Below are 17062 nucleotides of genomic sequence, written 5' to 3' on the forward strand. Positions count from 1 at the left end.
CTTCTTCCCATGGAGGAATACAAACAGTTCAATATCATTAAGTTCCTCATAGTTAAAAGACACTCTTTCTTAAAAGATTTCAGAACATAAAACACACTTAATTGTATGGACCAGAGATAGATTAATGAACCCAGATCCAGGTTGGGGGGAAGAGGAGGGGAGCAGAGTTCCTATAACAATTAACCACAAAATCTAATAGTAGCTTTTATTTTTCCATGAATGAAAGCACACTATAAACACACATACACACACACACACACACACACACACACACAAAGACTGGGACCTCATGCCTCACTTCTAGCTCATTTGCATTCTATTGGGCACTCATTCCCATCTCCCTCATCTTCTTTATGATCCTACTGTGCCATCCAGTGGCTATGTTAGGTCATGTTCATCTGAAAGAACCTAAGGAATGAACCCTAGGAGACTTAATAAAGAGCTTGCCCTAATCCACCCTAATTGTGAGTGATCCCTCATGTCTCCTACCTGAGATCTCTTTCCTACATATATTCTCTCTTGGTTACCTCATCAGTTCACAGATTTAATTGTCTCTCTGTTCACAGGGAATTCTTCTCCACTTCAGTCTTCAAAGTTCTCTTTGGGGCAGCTCAATGCTATAGCAGATAGAGCACTGGTCCTGGTGTCAGGAGGATCTGAGTTCAAATTCAACTTCAGACATTTGACACTTACTAGCTGTGTGACCTTGGGCAAGTCACTTAACCCAGATTGCCTCTCATCCGTGGCCATCTCCAGTCATCCTGATTCATATCTGCTCACTGGACCCAGATGGATCTAGAGGAGAAGGTGATGCTGGTGACTTAGCACAGTACCCCCTCACTCAAATCCAATTCATGTGCTTGTCATGGCATCACCTCCCTGACGTCTGGGTCTTCTTCAAGAACAAGACAAAAATCATCATTAGTTATTATCTTTATATTAATGATTCTCACAACTGTATCTCCAATTCTTATCTTTCTCCTAAACAGTCTTGCATCACCAACTGCCTACTGAACATTTCAAACTGAATCCCCTATAGACATTTCAAACTCAACTATGTCTAAAACTGAATTCCAAACCCACACCATTTCTGAATTTCCTTGCTTCTGTCAAAAATGTCACCTTTCTTCCAGCCTCTCAGGTTTGCAAATACAGTGTCATTTTTAGTCTCCTCATATATCCACTCAGTATCCACTTAGTCTCATATCTACTTTTCTACAACTCTTGTATTCTCCCCCTTCTCTCCATATACACTGCCGCCACCACCTTAATCCAGTTTTTATGCCCTCTTACCTGTACTATTATAGTATTCGCCTAATTTTTTCCTCACTTTAAGAGTTGTCATTTCCTAAATCATCTTTCAAACAACTGCCAAGCTGATTTTCCTACTCTAATTCCCCTACTCTAAATTCCAATAGCTCCCTACTCCCTCTTAAGATAACATCTAATCTTCTCTAATTGGCATTTAAAGCCCTTCACCAAGAGCCTACCTTTCCATCTGCATTGCCTTCCCTCACACACTGAAATTCAGCTGATCTGATCTTTTTGTGGATCCTCATAAATATATAGCTTGCCAGCTCCCACCTCTATAACTTTACAGGACTGCCCCTGTGGCTAAAAATTGTAGTTTATTCCAAGGCTTGTTTCAAATACTACCTTTTTTTTTTTTTTTTTTAGGTTTTTGCAGGGCAAATAGGGTTAAGTGGCTTGCCCAAGGCCACACAAGCTAGGTAATTATTGTCTGAGGCTGGATTTGAACTGTACTCCTGACTCCAGGGCCAGTGCTCTATCACTGTGCCACCTAGCCACCCCCAAATACTACCTTCTAAATGAAGTCTTCCCTAATCCCATAGGCTGCTAGTAGTTTCTCCTCAGATTTATTTTCTATCTTTTTGCATATATTTGCATATGCTTATTTTTCATGCTGTGTCTGTTGGCTAAACTATAATCTCCATGAAGGTGGAAACTATTCTCACTTTTCTTTGTATCCTAAGGAGAAATGCCTGGCACAATGTCCAACACTTTCTTTATATCCGAAATAGAAATGCCTATCAGAATGTCTGATGATCCATGTTTGTAGAAATATGGGGCTTAGACCTTCTTTGAACACCTGTGTGACTATAAAAAAGTCTCAGAGCCTTATCTTACTCATTAGTGTGTTACCTATACGTGATGAAGTGACAAATCTAACTGTTCATTATTAAAGACCAGTTTAACATAATGTTCATCAAAAATCCATTTCCTCTGATCACATAAATCCCTCAACAACAGAGGTGTTCTCTGAACTAACCATTAATCAGAGTCTGACTCAAAGATTTGGTTAATCCTTGCCCTCAGTGCTGATTTTTACAAGTGTTATCATGTTTCTGTCATTTGTCTATATTTTTAAATGGAATAGTCAGTCAGATAAAGGTTAGATGTTCCTTCCTCTTAACCTGAGACAACTAGGTAGTACAGTGGATAGAATGCTAGACCTAGAGTCTGGAAGATCTGAGTGCAAATCCATCTTTAGGCACTTACTAACTAGGTAACCCTGGGCAAGTCATTTAACCTCTGTCCTGAGGATCAGATAATAAAGTACTTGTAAAGTGTTTAGTATAGTGTCAGATTTAGAGTAGTGTCTTCATTCTTATCTATACTGTTTCCTAATTATTCATGCTTTCAAACATATTTAGAGGGGGACGGAGCCAAGATGGCAGCATGAATGCAGCATTTCCTGGGAACTCCCCCGCCCAACTCCAAAAAACAAATAAATGATGACTCTAGCCAAAAGCCACAGAAAGACTGAGTGATACATTTTCCCAGTTCAAGATAATTTAGAAATTCCATGGGAAAGGTGTGTTTCACCAGGACCAGGGGTTGGAAAAAAGCCAAGGCCTTAGTGAAGCTCAGCCCAGCCCAGGCCAGCCCAGAGATCACTGGCAACAGCTTGAAGGGGTGGTGAAAGAATTTGGCTACACCAGAATGAGTGTGGAGCGAGGAGCACTGGCCACAGAATCTGCAGTGAGAATCTGGAGAAAGCAGCCTGCGCTCCTAGAGATGGTAAGGGAAGTCTGCAGAGATTCCTCTGATCTTCCTTGAGGTAGGACTCTTCTGTTTGCCTATACTCAGATCCAGATTGCAGTTTGGGCTTCCATACTAAGATAGCAGGATCCCTTCTTATAACCCCAGGGCAGAGAGAAGTAGTTGGGGGGGGGCATCTATATATCAAAGTACAGGCAAGAGAGCATAAGACCTTGGAGGAATAAAGGTCCCAGTGGGATGTCCCCCCCCCAAAAAAAAAAACTCAAAGCCTTGGAAGTGCTGTCTTGGGTTGAGGAAATGAGTAAACAACAGAAAAAGAAGAATCTGACCATAGAGAATTACAAGAGAAATAAAAAATGGGCTCAGACTATGGATGAGCTCAAAAAAGACTTTGAAAAGCAATTAAGGGAGATGGAGGAAAACTTGGAAGGAAAAATGAGAGTAATGTAGAAAAATCATGAAAACCAAATCAAAAGCTTGGTGAAAGATATACAAAAAAATCCTGAAGAAAATATGTTAAAAACCAGTTTAGGCCTAATGGAAAAAGCAAAACAAAAGGCAAATGAGAAGAATGCCTTAAAAAGCAGAATTGGCCAGCTGGAAAAGGAGATTTAAAAGCTCTCTGAAGAAAATAACTCCTTCAAATGCAGAATGAACTAAAGGAAGCTGATGACTTTGCAAGAAGTCAGGAAGAAATAAAACTCTTCCAAAAAAAAGTCAAAAATTAGAAGAAAATATGACATATCTCACTAGAAAAACAACCCACCTCAAAAATAGATCCAGAAGAAATAATTTAAAAATTATTGGGCTATTTGAAAGCCACAATCAGGAGAAGAGCCTAGGCTTCATTTTTCAATACTGCAAAATTGCCCTGAGATCCTAGAAGCAGAGGGTAAAATAGAAATCAAGAGAATTCACTGGTCACGTGCTGAAAGAGATCCCAAAAGGAAAAACTTCCAGGAATATTACAGCCAAATTCCAAAACTCCCAAATCAAAGAGAAAATTCTAAAAGCTGCCAGAACCAAATAATTCAACTACCAAGGCTCCATAGTCAGGATTATACAGGATTTGGCAGCATCTACATTAAGGGTTTGTAGGGACTAGAATAGGATATTCCAAAAGGTTTACAACCAAGAATCAACTACCCAGCAAAAACGAACATCTTCTTTCAGGGGAAAAGATGGACTTTCAATGAAACAGGGGACTTTCACACTTTCCTATTGAAACAACAAGAGCTGAACAGAAAGTTTGATCTCCAAGTACAGGACTTTGGTGAACCATAGAGGGAGTAGAAGAGAAGGACTATGAGGAATTAATGATATTGAACTGTTTGTATTCCTGCACGGGAAGAAGATATTGATAACTCAAATGAACTTTCTCATTTATAAGAGCTGTTAGAAGGGGCATATATAGACAAGACATAGGAAGGAGAGGAATATAATGGTATGATGTGGTAAAGGGATGGAGTCAATGGATGGTAAAGGAAAGTACTGAGAGGAAGGAAAAGGAGATGAAGAAGCTAAGAAATTTCATATAAGAGTCAAGAAAAAGCTTTTTCAATGGAGTGGAAAGGGGGAAGGCAAGGGGGAACAAGTGAAACTTCATTCTCATCAGAGATGGCTCATAAATAAAATAACATACACACTTAATAAGGTGAGGAAATCTATCTTACCCTAGAGAAAAATGAGAAGGGACAGGTCGAGGAGGTGGGTACTCAGATTCAACACACTTTTTGGACAGGGCCAAGATGAAAGGAAAGAGAATAGAATAAATGAGAGTGGGGAGAAATAGAGTGGAGGTACAGCAAGTAATAGCAACTGTGGGAAAAATATTGAAGCAACTTCTCTAGCAGACTTATGATAAAGAAAGCAACTCACCCCAGAGAAAGAGCCATTGAAATTGGAACACAGACTGAAGTACAATTTTTTTTATCTCTCTCTCTCTCTTAAAAAAAAGAATATTTAGAATAAGCATTTAATTCAAATAGTATATAGTATAGTAAAGGGTGTAGGAGCCCCAAAACACCTTCACCAAAGAATGCAGAGCTTCTATACTCCCTCAGAGTTACTTTACCTCATCATAAAAACTAAGACATTGCTGTGGGTCCTCTATGCCAATCTTCTCCTGGTTCCTTTTTTCCTTAGTTCCTGTTCCCCCACTTACAGATGACTGTCTGTTCCTTATTCATCATCTCTACATTCACTATAAACACCTGAATCTGGCTCATATTCAAAAGAATGCTAAGCCTAGGTATTAAAATCTTAGCACAGGTGAATAACAAGCTGGTGCTGTTCTCATTAACATTTTTATTTCTCCCTCTCTTTCTCTTCCAAAAAATCCCTATATTTCACTCTGAAAGCTCACCATCCTATGGTCATAGGGCAGGCAAATGCAACTGACATCATTCTAGAGACACTGGTAAAATTATTCCTTGTAAAATGGAGGAGATAACATTTGTAGCACTTTCCTCAGTGAATTGCTGGGTAAAAAAAATGCTTTCAAAACTTAAAGTGCATAAAAATACAAGTTATTATTAAGACAAAGTCTATTCATAAAGAAAATCATTCTTGCACTGGTTTAGGGATGGGTTTGAGGGAGAAAAGAATGAAAGTAAGACTTGAATATTTAGAATATATTAGGGGTAGTAATGAGACTGTTAGCAACAGTTAGAATAAAGAAGATGGAATGAATTTGAGAGATGTTTCATAAAAGAGAAATAGCAGCAGCTAATTAGATAAAAGATATACTTCACCTCAATTTTAGAAAATCATTTGACAAAATCTCTCATCTTTCTGTGCAAAATATAGAGAGATGAGAGTTAGATGAAGTACAAGGGTACAACTGACTTTTGAATATTCAGACCCCAAAACTGACATAGATGACTAAAACAAAGCTGACATAGATGACTAACACACTAGATGAGGGCAGGACCCAAGAATGATAACCCCATGCTAGAATAGTATGTCAAGTCAGATGGTATAAAATTAAATAAATAATCTTATATTTTGATTGAAAAAATCAACTTTATTATTTTAAAAAATGGGATAAGGGAAAGAAAATGATTTGTCTGAAAAACAGCCAGGACTCTTAGTGAACTGCAAGCTCAGTTTGAGGCATTGGTGTGCCATGGCAGTCAAAAAAGCTAATAAAATCTTAGACTACATTAAGTGAAGCATATTGTCAAAGACTTGAGAAGTAATGATTTCACTGATCTCTACCCTAATCAGATAATATTTGGAGTACTGTATTCAGTTCCAGTCTACCATATGTTAGGAGTATCTAAAATAGGGCAACCAAGATAATGAAGGGTCTCAAGATCATGCAAAATGAGAGTATATAATGTTTCCCTGATAGAGGAAAGCTACTTGTTTAATTTTTGTCTTTGTGTCTCTGGTACCTAGGGTATAGTGGGCATTTAATTATTCCTTGAACTAGAAATATTTAGTATAAAATAAGAAAATCTGAAGGGGATAGGATAACCATCAAGAACTTGAATGGTTACAATGTGGAAGAGAGATTAGAATTGTTCTGCCTCAGGGGGCAGAACTAGAAACTGTGGATGGAAGTTGAGAGTGAATAAATCCACTGAACCCACAACCAACAAGGATAGACAAGAGATCTAATGGCAAGCTTTCTCATTCAATCATCTTCACTTTCTTTCTAACTTCAATTTTTCTTTATCCATTTGCTGCATACAAATCTGCCTAGGTTTGGCCACCATCCCTTTCACTATTAGATGGTGGAATATGGTAGGAATTTACCTGAATTCTCCAAAATTCATCTCCAAAAATGATAAAAAAAAAAAAAATCATGGCTAAAAACACATTCTGGAGCATTATAACCAACAAAAGGACAGGATGAAGCAGTTCTCCAGCCCAAGATAACAGAGGGTTGGCAGGAAGGTATATCTCATTTGCATAAAAAAGGAGCACTGTCTAGTGCAGGCAGTATCTAAGCAAGCCAGCAACAGATCAGGACCCAACAACCAACAGCAAGATCCCAAGCCCTGGTGAAGGTCCCTGGCAAGGTAAGTGGCAAGCTCCTGCACCCCTAGCCAAAGGTAAGGCCCCACCAACTGCAAGACTTCATGCCTCCCTACACATCAGCAAGGTCCCACGCTCCTGCCACAATAGGTTAACTTCAAAAAACTAGAAACAGTGTCTCATCCAACCCCAGGAGCAAGGTCCAACTTTAACATAAAATCAAGAGTCACAATATAGAATGGAAAAAAATGAACAAAACAAAAAAAGATCCCCACAATAGAAAGCTACTAGGATGACATAGAAGATCAAAACACAAACTCAGAAGAGAGTAACAATGTTTAAACAGCTACATGTGAAGCTTCAAACAAGAATATGAATTGGTCACAGCCTCCAAAACAATTCCTCAAAAAGTTCAAAAAAAGATTTTACACATCAAAAGAGAGAACTAGAAGAAAAAATTGTGGAAAATGAAAAAAATCAATAACTTAGTAAAGTAATGGTAAATATGGTAAAATGGTAAATAACTTGGTAAAAAAATGGAACATGTACAAAAATTCACTAAAGAAAACAACTCCTTAAAAAGTAGAACTAACCAAATGGAAAAGGAGTTACAAAGCTCATTGAAGAAAATAATTCCCTAAAAATTAGAACTGAGCAAGTGGAAATTAATGATTCCATAGGACATCAAAAAACATCCTTTTCACTACTGAACTTTTAGAAAAATTTGTATATATTTATTACCAATGGCCTGCTTCACATTTCCATCTAGATATCATTTCATATTCCATTCACTTCTCAACCCTTTGCAATTTGACTACATATGAAATTATTCCCTCCAAGATCATTAAGGATCTTTCAAATGCTAAACCCAATGGCTTTTTCCCAGGTTTCATCCTTCTTAACTTCTTTGCAATATTTAAAACTACTGCTTGCACCTTCTTCCTATTCTTGCTTCTTAGGGTTTTCACAATGCTGTTTTCACTTTCTACCTGTTCCTTATCAGTTTCCTTCATTAGATCATTACCCAAGCCCTGACTTCTATGCCTATATAACTAAATGCTAATACTAATATCCTGAGTCTTTTTCTCTTTTCTATGATCTCTCTCTCTAGTTGATCTCACCAACTCCCATAAGTTCAATTATCACATCTGTGCAAATGTCTACCAAATCCACTTACTATAGCATTTAAATCTCTTCTGATCCCAAATTATCAACTATTGGGCACTTCTACTTAGATGTTCCAAAATTATTTCAAATTCAACATGTCCAAAACAGAACTTGTTATCTTCTACTCAAAATGTATTCTTCAAAACTTCCTATTTCAGTCATGAACATCATTATCCTTCCAAGAACTCAGATTTGTAAACTCAGAGTTAAAACCCCTATATACAACCAATTATCAATTCCTGTCAGTTCCATCTCCATAGCATTTCTTATTCCCATCCCTTGCTCTCCATTCATATGCTCATTACCCTAATCAAACTCCCATAGCTTCTCAAATTTGCAACAGCTTACTAATTGGTTGCTCTGTCTTTAATCTGTCCCTTCTTCAATCCAATTTCCATCCAATATCCATTGCCAAACTGACCTTCCTAAAGTTTAGATCTAACTATATTTGATCCCCAATCAGAAATAATAGTGACTCCCTATTATTTCTACAATAAAATATCCTTCTATAGGACATAAAGCCCCTTATGATCTGGTTCCAACTTGTCCTTCAAGACTGATTTCTCATTATTTCCACTCAAGTACCTTACATTTCTTGCATTCTACAAACAGGCCTACTTTCTGTTTCTTGTACATAACACTTCATCTGCTGCCTCCATTTCATTACATAGGCTGTGCTCCATTCCTAGAATAATTTTCCTATATGTTTCTACTGCTCAGAATCCCTATCCCCTGCAAGGCTCAGTTTAAATGCCACCTTCTACTTGTAGTGGTATGAAACTCAAATAGAAACAGGGACTCCTAATCCATATATAAGGAACCTGTGGGTCATATAATGACTTAGAAAACCTTATTATTATTATCTATGCTTTGCTTATTTTGTTAAATATTTCCCAATTATGTTTTAATCAAGTTTAAGCTACCTATTTGATTCATCAGACCTTTCTTGATCTCCATAGCAGTAGGTGATCTTTACTCCCAAAAATTTTCTTCTATTTACTTTGCATATGTTTTATATGCATTTATCTATTTACATGATGTTTACAAGCAGAATATAAGTAAGCTAGTTGGCATTAGTGGTTATTTCATTTCTTTTAATTTTTCATTTTCAAAGTATCCTCAGCATCTAACACAATGCATAGTACATAGCAAGCACCATATTTGTTGAGTTCTTATTGAATTGAGGGTTAAAAAAACCTTCCTAAAATTAGAAGTATGTAAAAGTAGAATAGCCTGACTTAAAAGATAACAGATTTCCCATCATTGAATGTCTTCAAGAAAAAGATAAATAACTGCTTACTCAGTATGTTGTAGAAAAGATTTTTGATCAGGTGCAGGTTATACTAGATGGGTCTCTGAGATAACCCCATGATATAAAGATCAAGTGAATGATGCCACAGAAAGAAATAATGGAGTCAAAAGAGAAGAAGCAGTTAAAGGAAGAAGGATGATGTGCTGAATTTGAGGTATTTATGAAATATCAGCAGGCAGCAGGAAAAGACCTGGGGGTACCTGGAAATGTGGAACCTGAGCTAAGAAAAAAGATCAGGACTAGAAGGATAAATTGCAGACCAGAAGATGACATTAGTGGTCCTACAGAGAAGCAGGAAGCAGTACCAGGGTGGTATTCCAGCCAGGACATGGCCTAGATGTGAATTTTTCAGGACTTGTATTCCCTTTCCCACCTGTTGTGAGGAGAATCTGTGGGAGACTATGCTCCTAAGAGTAGAGAGGAGGAAGTGGAGGAGAGAATACTTTTCCTTGTAAATTGTATCTTTTTATCCAATTTCATTAAATAACTTTGCTTCAGGCCAATGTGTTCCCTTGCTTTGATCTGCGTTTGCAAGCTGTAGTTTTGAATTTGACCCCAAATGTGTCTTGAACCTGGATATGGCTTTCTAGGGCTCCATTTGTGGTAGGGACCAGAGCATCCTCATGATTCCATGAAATAGTCTGCAAGTTCACTAAAGGCCATATGTCCCTTCCTTTCAGATTCCCTGAATGACTCCATCCAGGGCACTTCACAGAAGGCCCACGATGCATATAACACACTTATCCTTCACAAGAAGACAGACACCTGACATGTTCCCTGCCATGCCTAGGACCATCTCTACACATGAGTCATTTTCACTGTCAAGTTATACTGGCAGTCTGAAGGAAGGACACAAAGGATGTAAGCCCCTAGGTGTGCCAGAACCAAAGCTACACAACCAAGATGTCTCTACTTTCAATCCAATGAAATATTCAGTGAGAGCATCCCAGAGCTTCTATGTAAGTATATCCGGGTGTATACAGGATATCTGGCTATAGATCTCCCTGACAAGCTGTCTTTGTGCTCTCCACCTCTATCTCTCTAGCTTTACTCTCACTGCACTGGATGACAGTGGAATTATCTCCCTCCTTGTTTCTCCATCTCAATCAATTTCTGCCTCTATGTCTTTCATTATCTCTGTCTCTCTCCTCACTAATAAGAAGGGAAAAACCTTCCCCCTTTATGGCATCCTGAAGAGATGTCTCCTTTGGCTATTCTTTGCTTCTCTTAACACTCTTGGCCAGAGTAAGAAGCTTCACCTGCCTCCCCAGAATTTCCAGGACTGCGGAAAGGAGATCCCCTGCAAAAGAAGAGAGGATCTGAGCCAGCAGAGCTGCCCAGAGGGTACAAGGGCTGGGAGGGTATGGGACCCAGGACCTATATCTATCCAAAGAGTGTTGGATAGGGATATAGGAGAGGAAAATATAGAAAGGTCTATAGAGGAAATTCCCATCTCTCAATGATTCCAGACAGACAAGGCTCCAAATCATTGTTAAAAACTCTTTAATGGGGTAGGGAGATAATTTTCCACTTTAAGACCTAAGTTCTTACATGAACACTGTTCACACATGTTCACAGACCTATTTTCCAGGCCTCGGGAAAGAGCGCCCAACTCCAGATGGGTAATTTCTTCCGTCAGAGGAACCTCCATTTCCCAAAGGAAAATACTTATGGTTTGCTTACTACTAAGGCTTACTTCTTACAAGTCTGTCATTTGCAGGTTTTCATTGCTCAGGCCTCCCATCTGTTCCTTGCCCCCCTGGAACCTTCCTTTCCTCTAAGGGTCCCCGTAATTTCTCTAACTGCCACAAATGTCCACGAGGATTCTTCAACCACTGGCCTGGCCAAGATGCCTGTTTCCCCTGTGGTTCTGAGGCCACACAATCTGAGGAGGGGCAGGACACATGTATCTGCCGAGGGTTTGGTCGAGTGTTCCAGGTAAGGAGGAAGACAATGAGTACCACTGTATACAGTAATCACCATGTGGTTTAAAGTGGCAATGTACTTGCCTCTAGAACGCATTAAGGAGCTTCTAGTCTAGATTCTAGTTCATTCAGAAATTTAATTCTAGACGTTTTGGTATATACAAAGTACATTCCCACTTCCCTCTTCCATTTTTCTACCTCTCATTGGTCCTCTTTTCCTAAACCCAAAGTAGCAGATGAACAGGAGGAAGAATTATATTCAGTGGTAAGAAAGAGGAAGCTAGCCACTATTCCTGTTCCTTGTAGTCTCACCTCAAGTCCTATTGGAATTTGATATATCTATGGCTCAGGTTTGTTATGTTTCTAAGTGAAACAAGAGAAATGGAGATTTCAAGTTGTCTCTCACGTATATCCTGACCTAAGCCTAAGTCATAAACTTTTTTCTATAGACAAATAAATAGGCTAGATAGAGTTGCTGAAAATGCATACCATGAAAGGAATATATGTAATTGGACTCCAATATAATATGAGCTAATACTCTTGATCCTCTCCTCTAACTTATCCCTAGTCTTACAAATCTCAAACCCCAATTTGCCCTTACTTTCTCTACCTCCCACAAGCCCACATTTGAATCCATCTCTGAAGTCAGGCTTACAAAGAAGAGAAAGGAGCTTAGTGGGGAGAGAAATTACATTCCATTAATAAGTTCAGCAAACACTTATTCAATGCTTGCTTTATGTGCTAGGCACTGGGCCAGGAACTTTAAATACAAAAAGAAACAAGTCTTGCATAAAAGTATCTTACACTCTACTGGGGAGAAACAATATATACACAGATAAGTAAATATAAAATAAATTTGGGGAAATATAAAATTTCATGAAAAAGGGAAAGGTATTAACATTAGGAAGGTCAAGAAAAACTTCATGTAAGAATTACATCTGAGAAGAACTTTAAAGGAAAAATGTATATACAAAGACTATTCTAAAGGATGTGATGGACAATACCATTCCCCATACAGAGAAGGAACTATAGAATCAGGATGTAGTATAAAATTTACTATTTTCAATTTTTTAAATTTGTTTTATGTTTTTTCCTTTTTGTTCTGATTCTTCTTTCACAATATGATCAATATAGAAATATATTTGGCATAGTTATACATGTATAACCTTAGGAGATTACTCTCTTTCTAGGGGAGTAAGAGGGAAGGGAGGGAGAAAAATGTGGAACTCAAAGTCTTATAAAAACGATTGTTGAAAACTATTTTTTCTAAATAAATACATTTTAAAAAAAAGAAAGACTATATATTGTTCACCATCTAATCAGAAATATGAACTTTCTCCACAGCCCAGTGATGGTCAGTGTCCATGCTTCCCTGGTTACAAAGATGTAGGAGAGCCCTCTGGATGTGTCCAGCAGGAGTATGGAATCTGTAAGGATGGGGCTACCCGGAACCAGGAGGGGCAATGTCTGACCAAGGAAGAGTGGACTAGTCACTGTGCCCAGGAGGTACAAAACTTGTTCTATAATTTGTCTTTTCTTCTCCATCTCCAAAGGTTACAATATTTTTATATAAGACATTCCTTAAGAATAGGATAACCCATGATTTGTTGTCTACATGACCTCGGGCAAGTCACAACTCTGATTACCTCACATCCAGGATTGTCCTGATTAATATCTGGTCATTGGACCCAGATGGCTCTGTGGAGAAAGTGATAAAGGTGACTTAGCACAGCACCTCTTAAATTCAATTCATGTGCTTGTCATGGCATCACCTCCCTAATGTCTTCTTTAAGAATGAAGGACATCATCCTCATAGCCCTTCTATGTCAGGATGTTCTTTGGAAGATGATGCCAAGGGAAGAATGTCTTTGTGTAGGTCTGTGCTACACCAAGACATGCCCATGGCTTTGACTCACTACTGGGACTCTGCCTTTGCTGGGGAATGGACCTAGATGAAGAATGTGTTCCCCCATGCCAGGGAAGACAACGACACATCCTGCAGCTCACCTGTCATGAGGGTATCCCACGAATCTCCTCCATTGATGATGATGACAGACAGGTACTGTGAACCTCACATACCAAAGATGTCTGTGATGCCCAACCCCTACCACATCACATTGAAAATACATTCTTGATACTGTCAGACATGTATAACCATAATATCCAGAGCCCTAGAAACAAACATGTGACTGCACAGGATTATGGAGTAGTCAAGACAGCTCGAACTCTATCAATGTCACTGGTAATATCCCTGCTGCAGCCAAGATCCCTGAAACAAATAATATAACACTTCATAACTCTTTAAAAGTAAAATTTATTCTAAAAACTCCCTTGGGAAAAAGAAGGAATAAAAGATAATTTTGCTCATTGTACAAGGAAAGAAAATAAGGCATAGAGAGGAAGTTAGAGGAAGAGGTCTGAACACTACAAACAAAGGACAGCACCAAAAGTCCTGGACCCTAGAACAAAGCTCTGCCCCCAGGATTCTGCAGACGTGGCTACCCTACTTCTAAGTATTGCATGACTATATCTCTATGGCTCCTACAACTAAATATGGTATATTCAGGCAGGGTCCTAGAATGTTCCTCCCTTTGCAAGATACACAATGAATGAAATTACCCCCAAAACTTAAACATATTATATCTTATTCCTTCATTTCTAGCTTTCTTACTTCTTGGATAGGCCTCTCTCTCCTCGAGCTGCAGGGTTTCCATGTACTTATGAACAAAACCTGGAATCTTCCCCTGTATATGTGATCAGGACTGATGGTAAGGAGACTTGAAGTTGGGGTAAGGGAAGCAACCTAAGTTCCAAAATACCTAGTATCTGAACTCTGTGTCTGCAGTTTTGTAGGTCATGTCTCTGCTGTGTGCAGGCTATGTCCCTACCAAAAAAAGCTATATCTCTACCAAGATTTTCATGAGACATATGTCTTCCATAGATGAACCCTTTATAGTAATTAGCCAAATCTTGGTTGTATATAACTCCAGCTAATCCAGGGCTGGATAATCTCAGGTTCTGTCTCTAGGTTCAATCCATTATATTTTGCCCCTTTATATCTGAAAAGGAAAGATCCAGACCATTCTGGAGGACACAGAGTGAGGCAGACTCTTTTCTAAGGCAATATAGATATCATAACCTGATGTCTCATTCTAGGTCGTGGATTTCTGGGATTGACCAGACCAGGGCCTGAACTGCTTTATTCACTTCATCAGTCACTTGGGAATCCTAGACCTCCAGTCCAAGTCCCAGGTGAGGCTCCTACTGGCAAACCTAGCTACCCTACTCCAAGAAGCTGGTAGCATCAGGTACTACATGACCCCTTTGCTCCTACAACAGTGGTAAATTCAGGTAGGACCTTACACTGTTCCTCCCTTTACAAGATAAACAATGAATGAAATTATCCCCAAACTTCATGGGTTCATCCCTAACAACAACAGAATAATCTCTCTAGGATACCATTATCTTCTTTAAGATCACTCATAATCAGATCCAAATTGGTCCGGGTAATGACTAACTCTTCCCTCCCACTTTCAGATTCTTCCTTAGAAGCATCCAGTGGTGAAGCCTTGAGTTCTCTCTGGGCCCTGAATTTGAGTTCCAAAGAACCTGGCATCCTAAACCCCACAGCTTGCATCCATACCCATGATACTCTTGCCTTTCTAGTGACCCATGAACACTACCCTGAATATGACCTGTGAGTACCCAAGCAAGACCAGAAGACTGGTGTGTGGCATTTCCCCATCATTCCCATCACTCTCTCTTTTCCCTGGAGGGAGAATATGAAGCATTGAGGAAATGGTAAAAGTATTATTTCTCTTCTCTCTGTGCTTAGGGGTCATCTGTACAATACCCTTGGGGAATACGACTGGGGAGATTTTCGGGCCCTCACTGAGAACATCTTGCTCAGGTTGCATAGACCCTTCCTCTTCCTGCATCAGTTTCAGCAACCTGGGGTCTATGTCTTCCGCCTGAACAGTAACAAACATCGAAAGATGGTTTGTCTGCCTTCTACACTTATGTATCATCTTATACTTTCCTCTATTTCCCCATGAAGGACTTTTTCATAATTACCCCACACAGAAATATAGCTTTTTCAGAGAATGTGATGCCGTGGCTCTAGACTTTCTCTGGCATTTTCAGTGTTTTGAACCCTGAGGATGACTGAGATACTAGAAGCCCAGTGGGGGGGGGGGGGGTGTACACCATGTATGTGCATGCTCATGTGTGTATACAAGAATGTGTGTTCAGAGAGGAATTGTGTATGACTGAATAGGTTGTAACTATACTGCCGCCCCCCCCCCAGTAAAAATAAACCAGAGAATCCAATTCACTTACAAATAACATTGTCTATGTGGCTTATATGTTATGCCAGAAATATGTGCCATACTCATCAAGATGTGCACCTGGATCTGGATCTGATAAATTAAGAAGCTATGTCAACCAATGAATGCAAAACCATGTGACTAGCTTTCCCCAAATGCAGGACTTAGTTTCTTTCTGATCCAGATAGGAATCCATTTTCAAATGTAAAAAACCTTAAAATTCCTAGAGGACTATGAAATTGGGGTTAACTTGGACTGGGAGGAGCTAGGTGGTGCAGTGGATAGTGCACCAGCCCTGGAGTCAGGAGGACCTGAGTTCAAATCAGGTCTCAGACACTTAATAATTACCTAGCTGCATGACCTTGGTCAAGTCACTTAACTAACCCCATTGCTTTAAATAAATGAAATTTTAAAAAAATAAAATAAATGCTTGGGCTGCTTGTATTTAATCACTTCTCTGACAGACAGAATAGAGTCACAATTTTAACAGCTTTCTTCCTATCCAGTACATCAGAGCCCTCCCTCCTGGGGGTCAGTGTTTTGGGGATGGGCCCTTTGTTCCCACAACACCCAGATATCTGATTCAGACTGGAATTGCAAAGACTCTCACACCCCAGAAGAAACCAGATTGGCCTGTGGTTCTTGGATTAATCTTCCTTCTCCTGGGACTTTGCCTGCTTCTTCTGGTGAGTGATACTGAGAAATAAATCACTGTCAAAACCAACTCTAGTTGTATCTTGGTCCCATTTCTTAAAGGCCATTATCTTCCTTCTGGAGTTTATTATACTGGGGTTATGGTCACCCATCATCCTAGGATGTCTGACTGTCTTAGTCCCTAGATCCTCTCAGAGTCTTCTACATAATGAGGTAACTGACCTCTTTACCTTTTCACATTCCACTAAATGATCCTCAGACTCAGAGTCATAGCTTGGGCTGGGCCAGAAAATCTACTCCCTATCCTTTGTTCCGGATGCATCAGCAAAAATACAACATGGAAACCTACTCCTCTCCTGGGACTTTGCTGACATCAGTGAGACAGGACCAGGCTGACCAAGGCTTTCCAATTCCGAAGATAGTCAGACACCATGGTGAGAGTTTGACAATCCATGTACCCGTGACTCCACCAGACACAAGTGCTGTCTGAACCTTATCACAGCCCTTCCTCTTGAATCACTCACCAGGAAGAGTCCATGTTGTGTTCCCCAACCCTTTGTAGGTGGGTGCTGGGAAGCTGAAGACCAGCTTGACCTCGAGTGGTTTGATACAAACACATTCTTCAGGCTCCTACAGAGGCAGTCTCTCTCAGTGACAGCCAAACTGAGTCA

The 17062-nt window shown here is 39.4% G+C and overlaps 2 protein-coding genes across 5 annotated transcripts in view; one reads left to right on the top strand and one right to left on the bottom strand.

Annotated features, from left to right (window-relative positions):
* Positions 1-17062, bottom strand: part of BTG4 (BTG anti-proliferation factor 4) — a 117154-nt gene that overhangs the window by 30528 nt on the left and 69564 nt on the right. The window lies entirely within an intron of this gene.
* LOC141488378 (uncharacterized) lies at positions 10182-15593 on the top strand. Its single transcript, XM_074188395.1, has 9 exons — positions 10182-10446; positions 10732-10831; positions 11208-11425; positions 12757-12918; positions 13289-13471; positions 14075-14180; positions 14569-14664; positions 14950-15109; positions 15248-15593. Exons 1-9 carry the CDS (start codon positions 10213-10215, stop codon positions 15465-15467), a joined length of 1479 nt encoding a protein of 492 aa, XP_074044496.1. The 5' UTR covers positions 10182-10212; the 3' UTR covers positions 15468-15593.

Source organism: Macrotis lagotis, chromosome 1 (genome assembly GCF_037893015.1).
Source record: "Macrotis lagotis isolate mMagLag1 chromosome 1, bilby.v1.9.chrom.fasta, whole genome shotgun sequence".
NCBI classification, from domain to species: Eukaryota; Metazoa; Chordata; class Mammalia; order Peramelemorphia; family Peramelidae; genus Macrotis; species Macrotis lagotis.

Coding starts and splice junctions, on each gene's coding strand:
- LOC141488378 (XM_074188395.1), top strand. CDS start 10,213: ATGCATATAACACACTTATCCTTCACAAGAAGACAGACACCTGACATG. Junction 10,832..11,207: donor CCAGCAGAGCTGCCCAGAGG/GTACAAGGGCTG, acceptor TGTCATTTGCAG/GTTTTCATTGCTCAGGCCTC. Junction 11,426..12,756: donor GGTTTGGTCGAGTGTTCCAG/GTAAGGAGGAAG, acceptor CTTTCTCCACAG/CCCAGTGATGGTCAGTGTCC.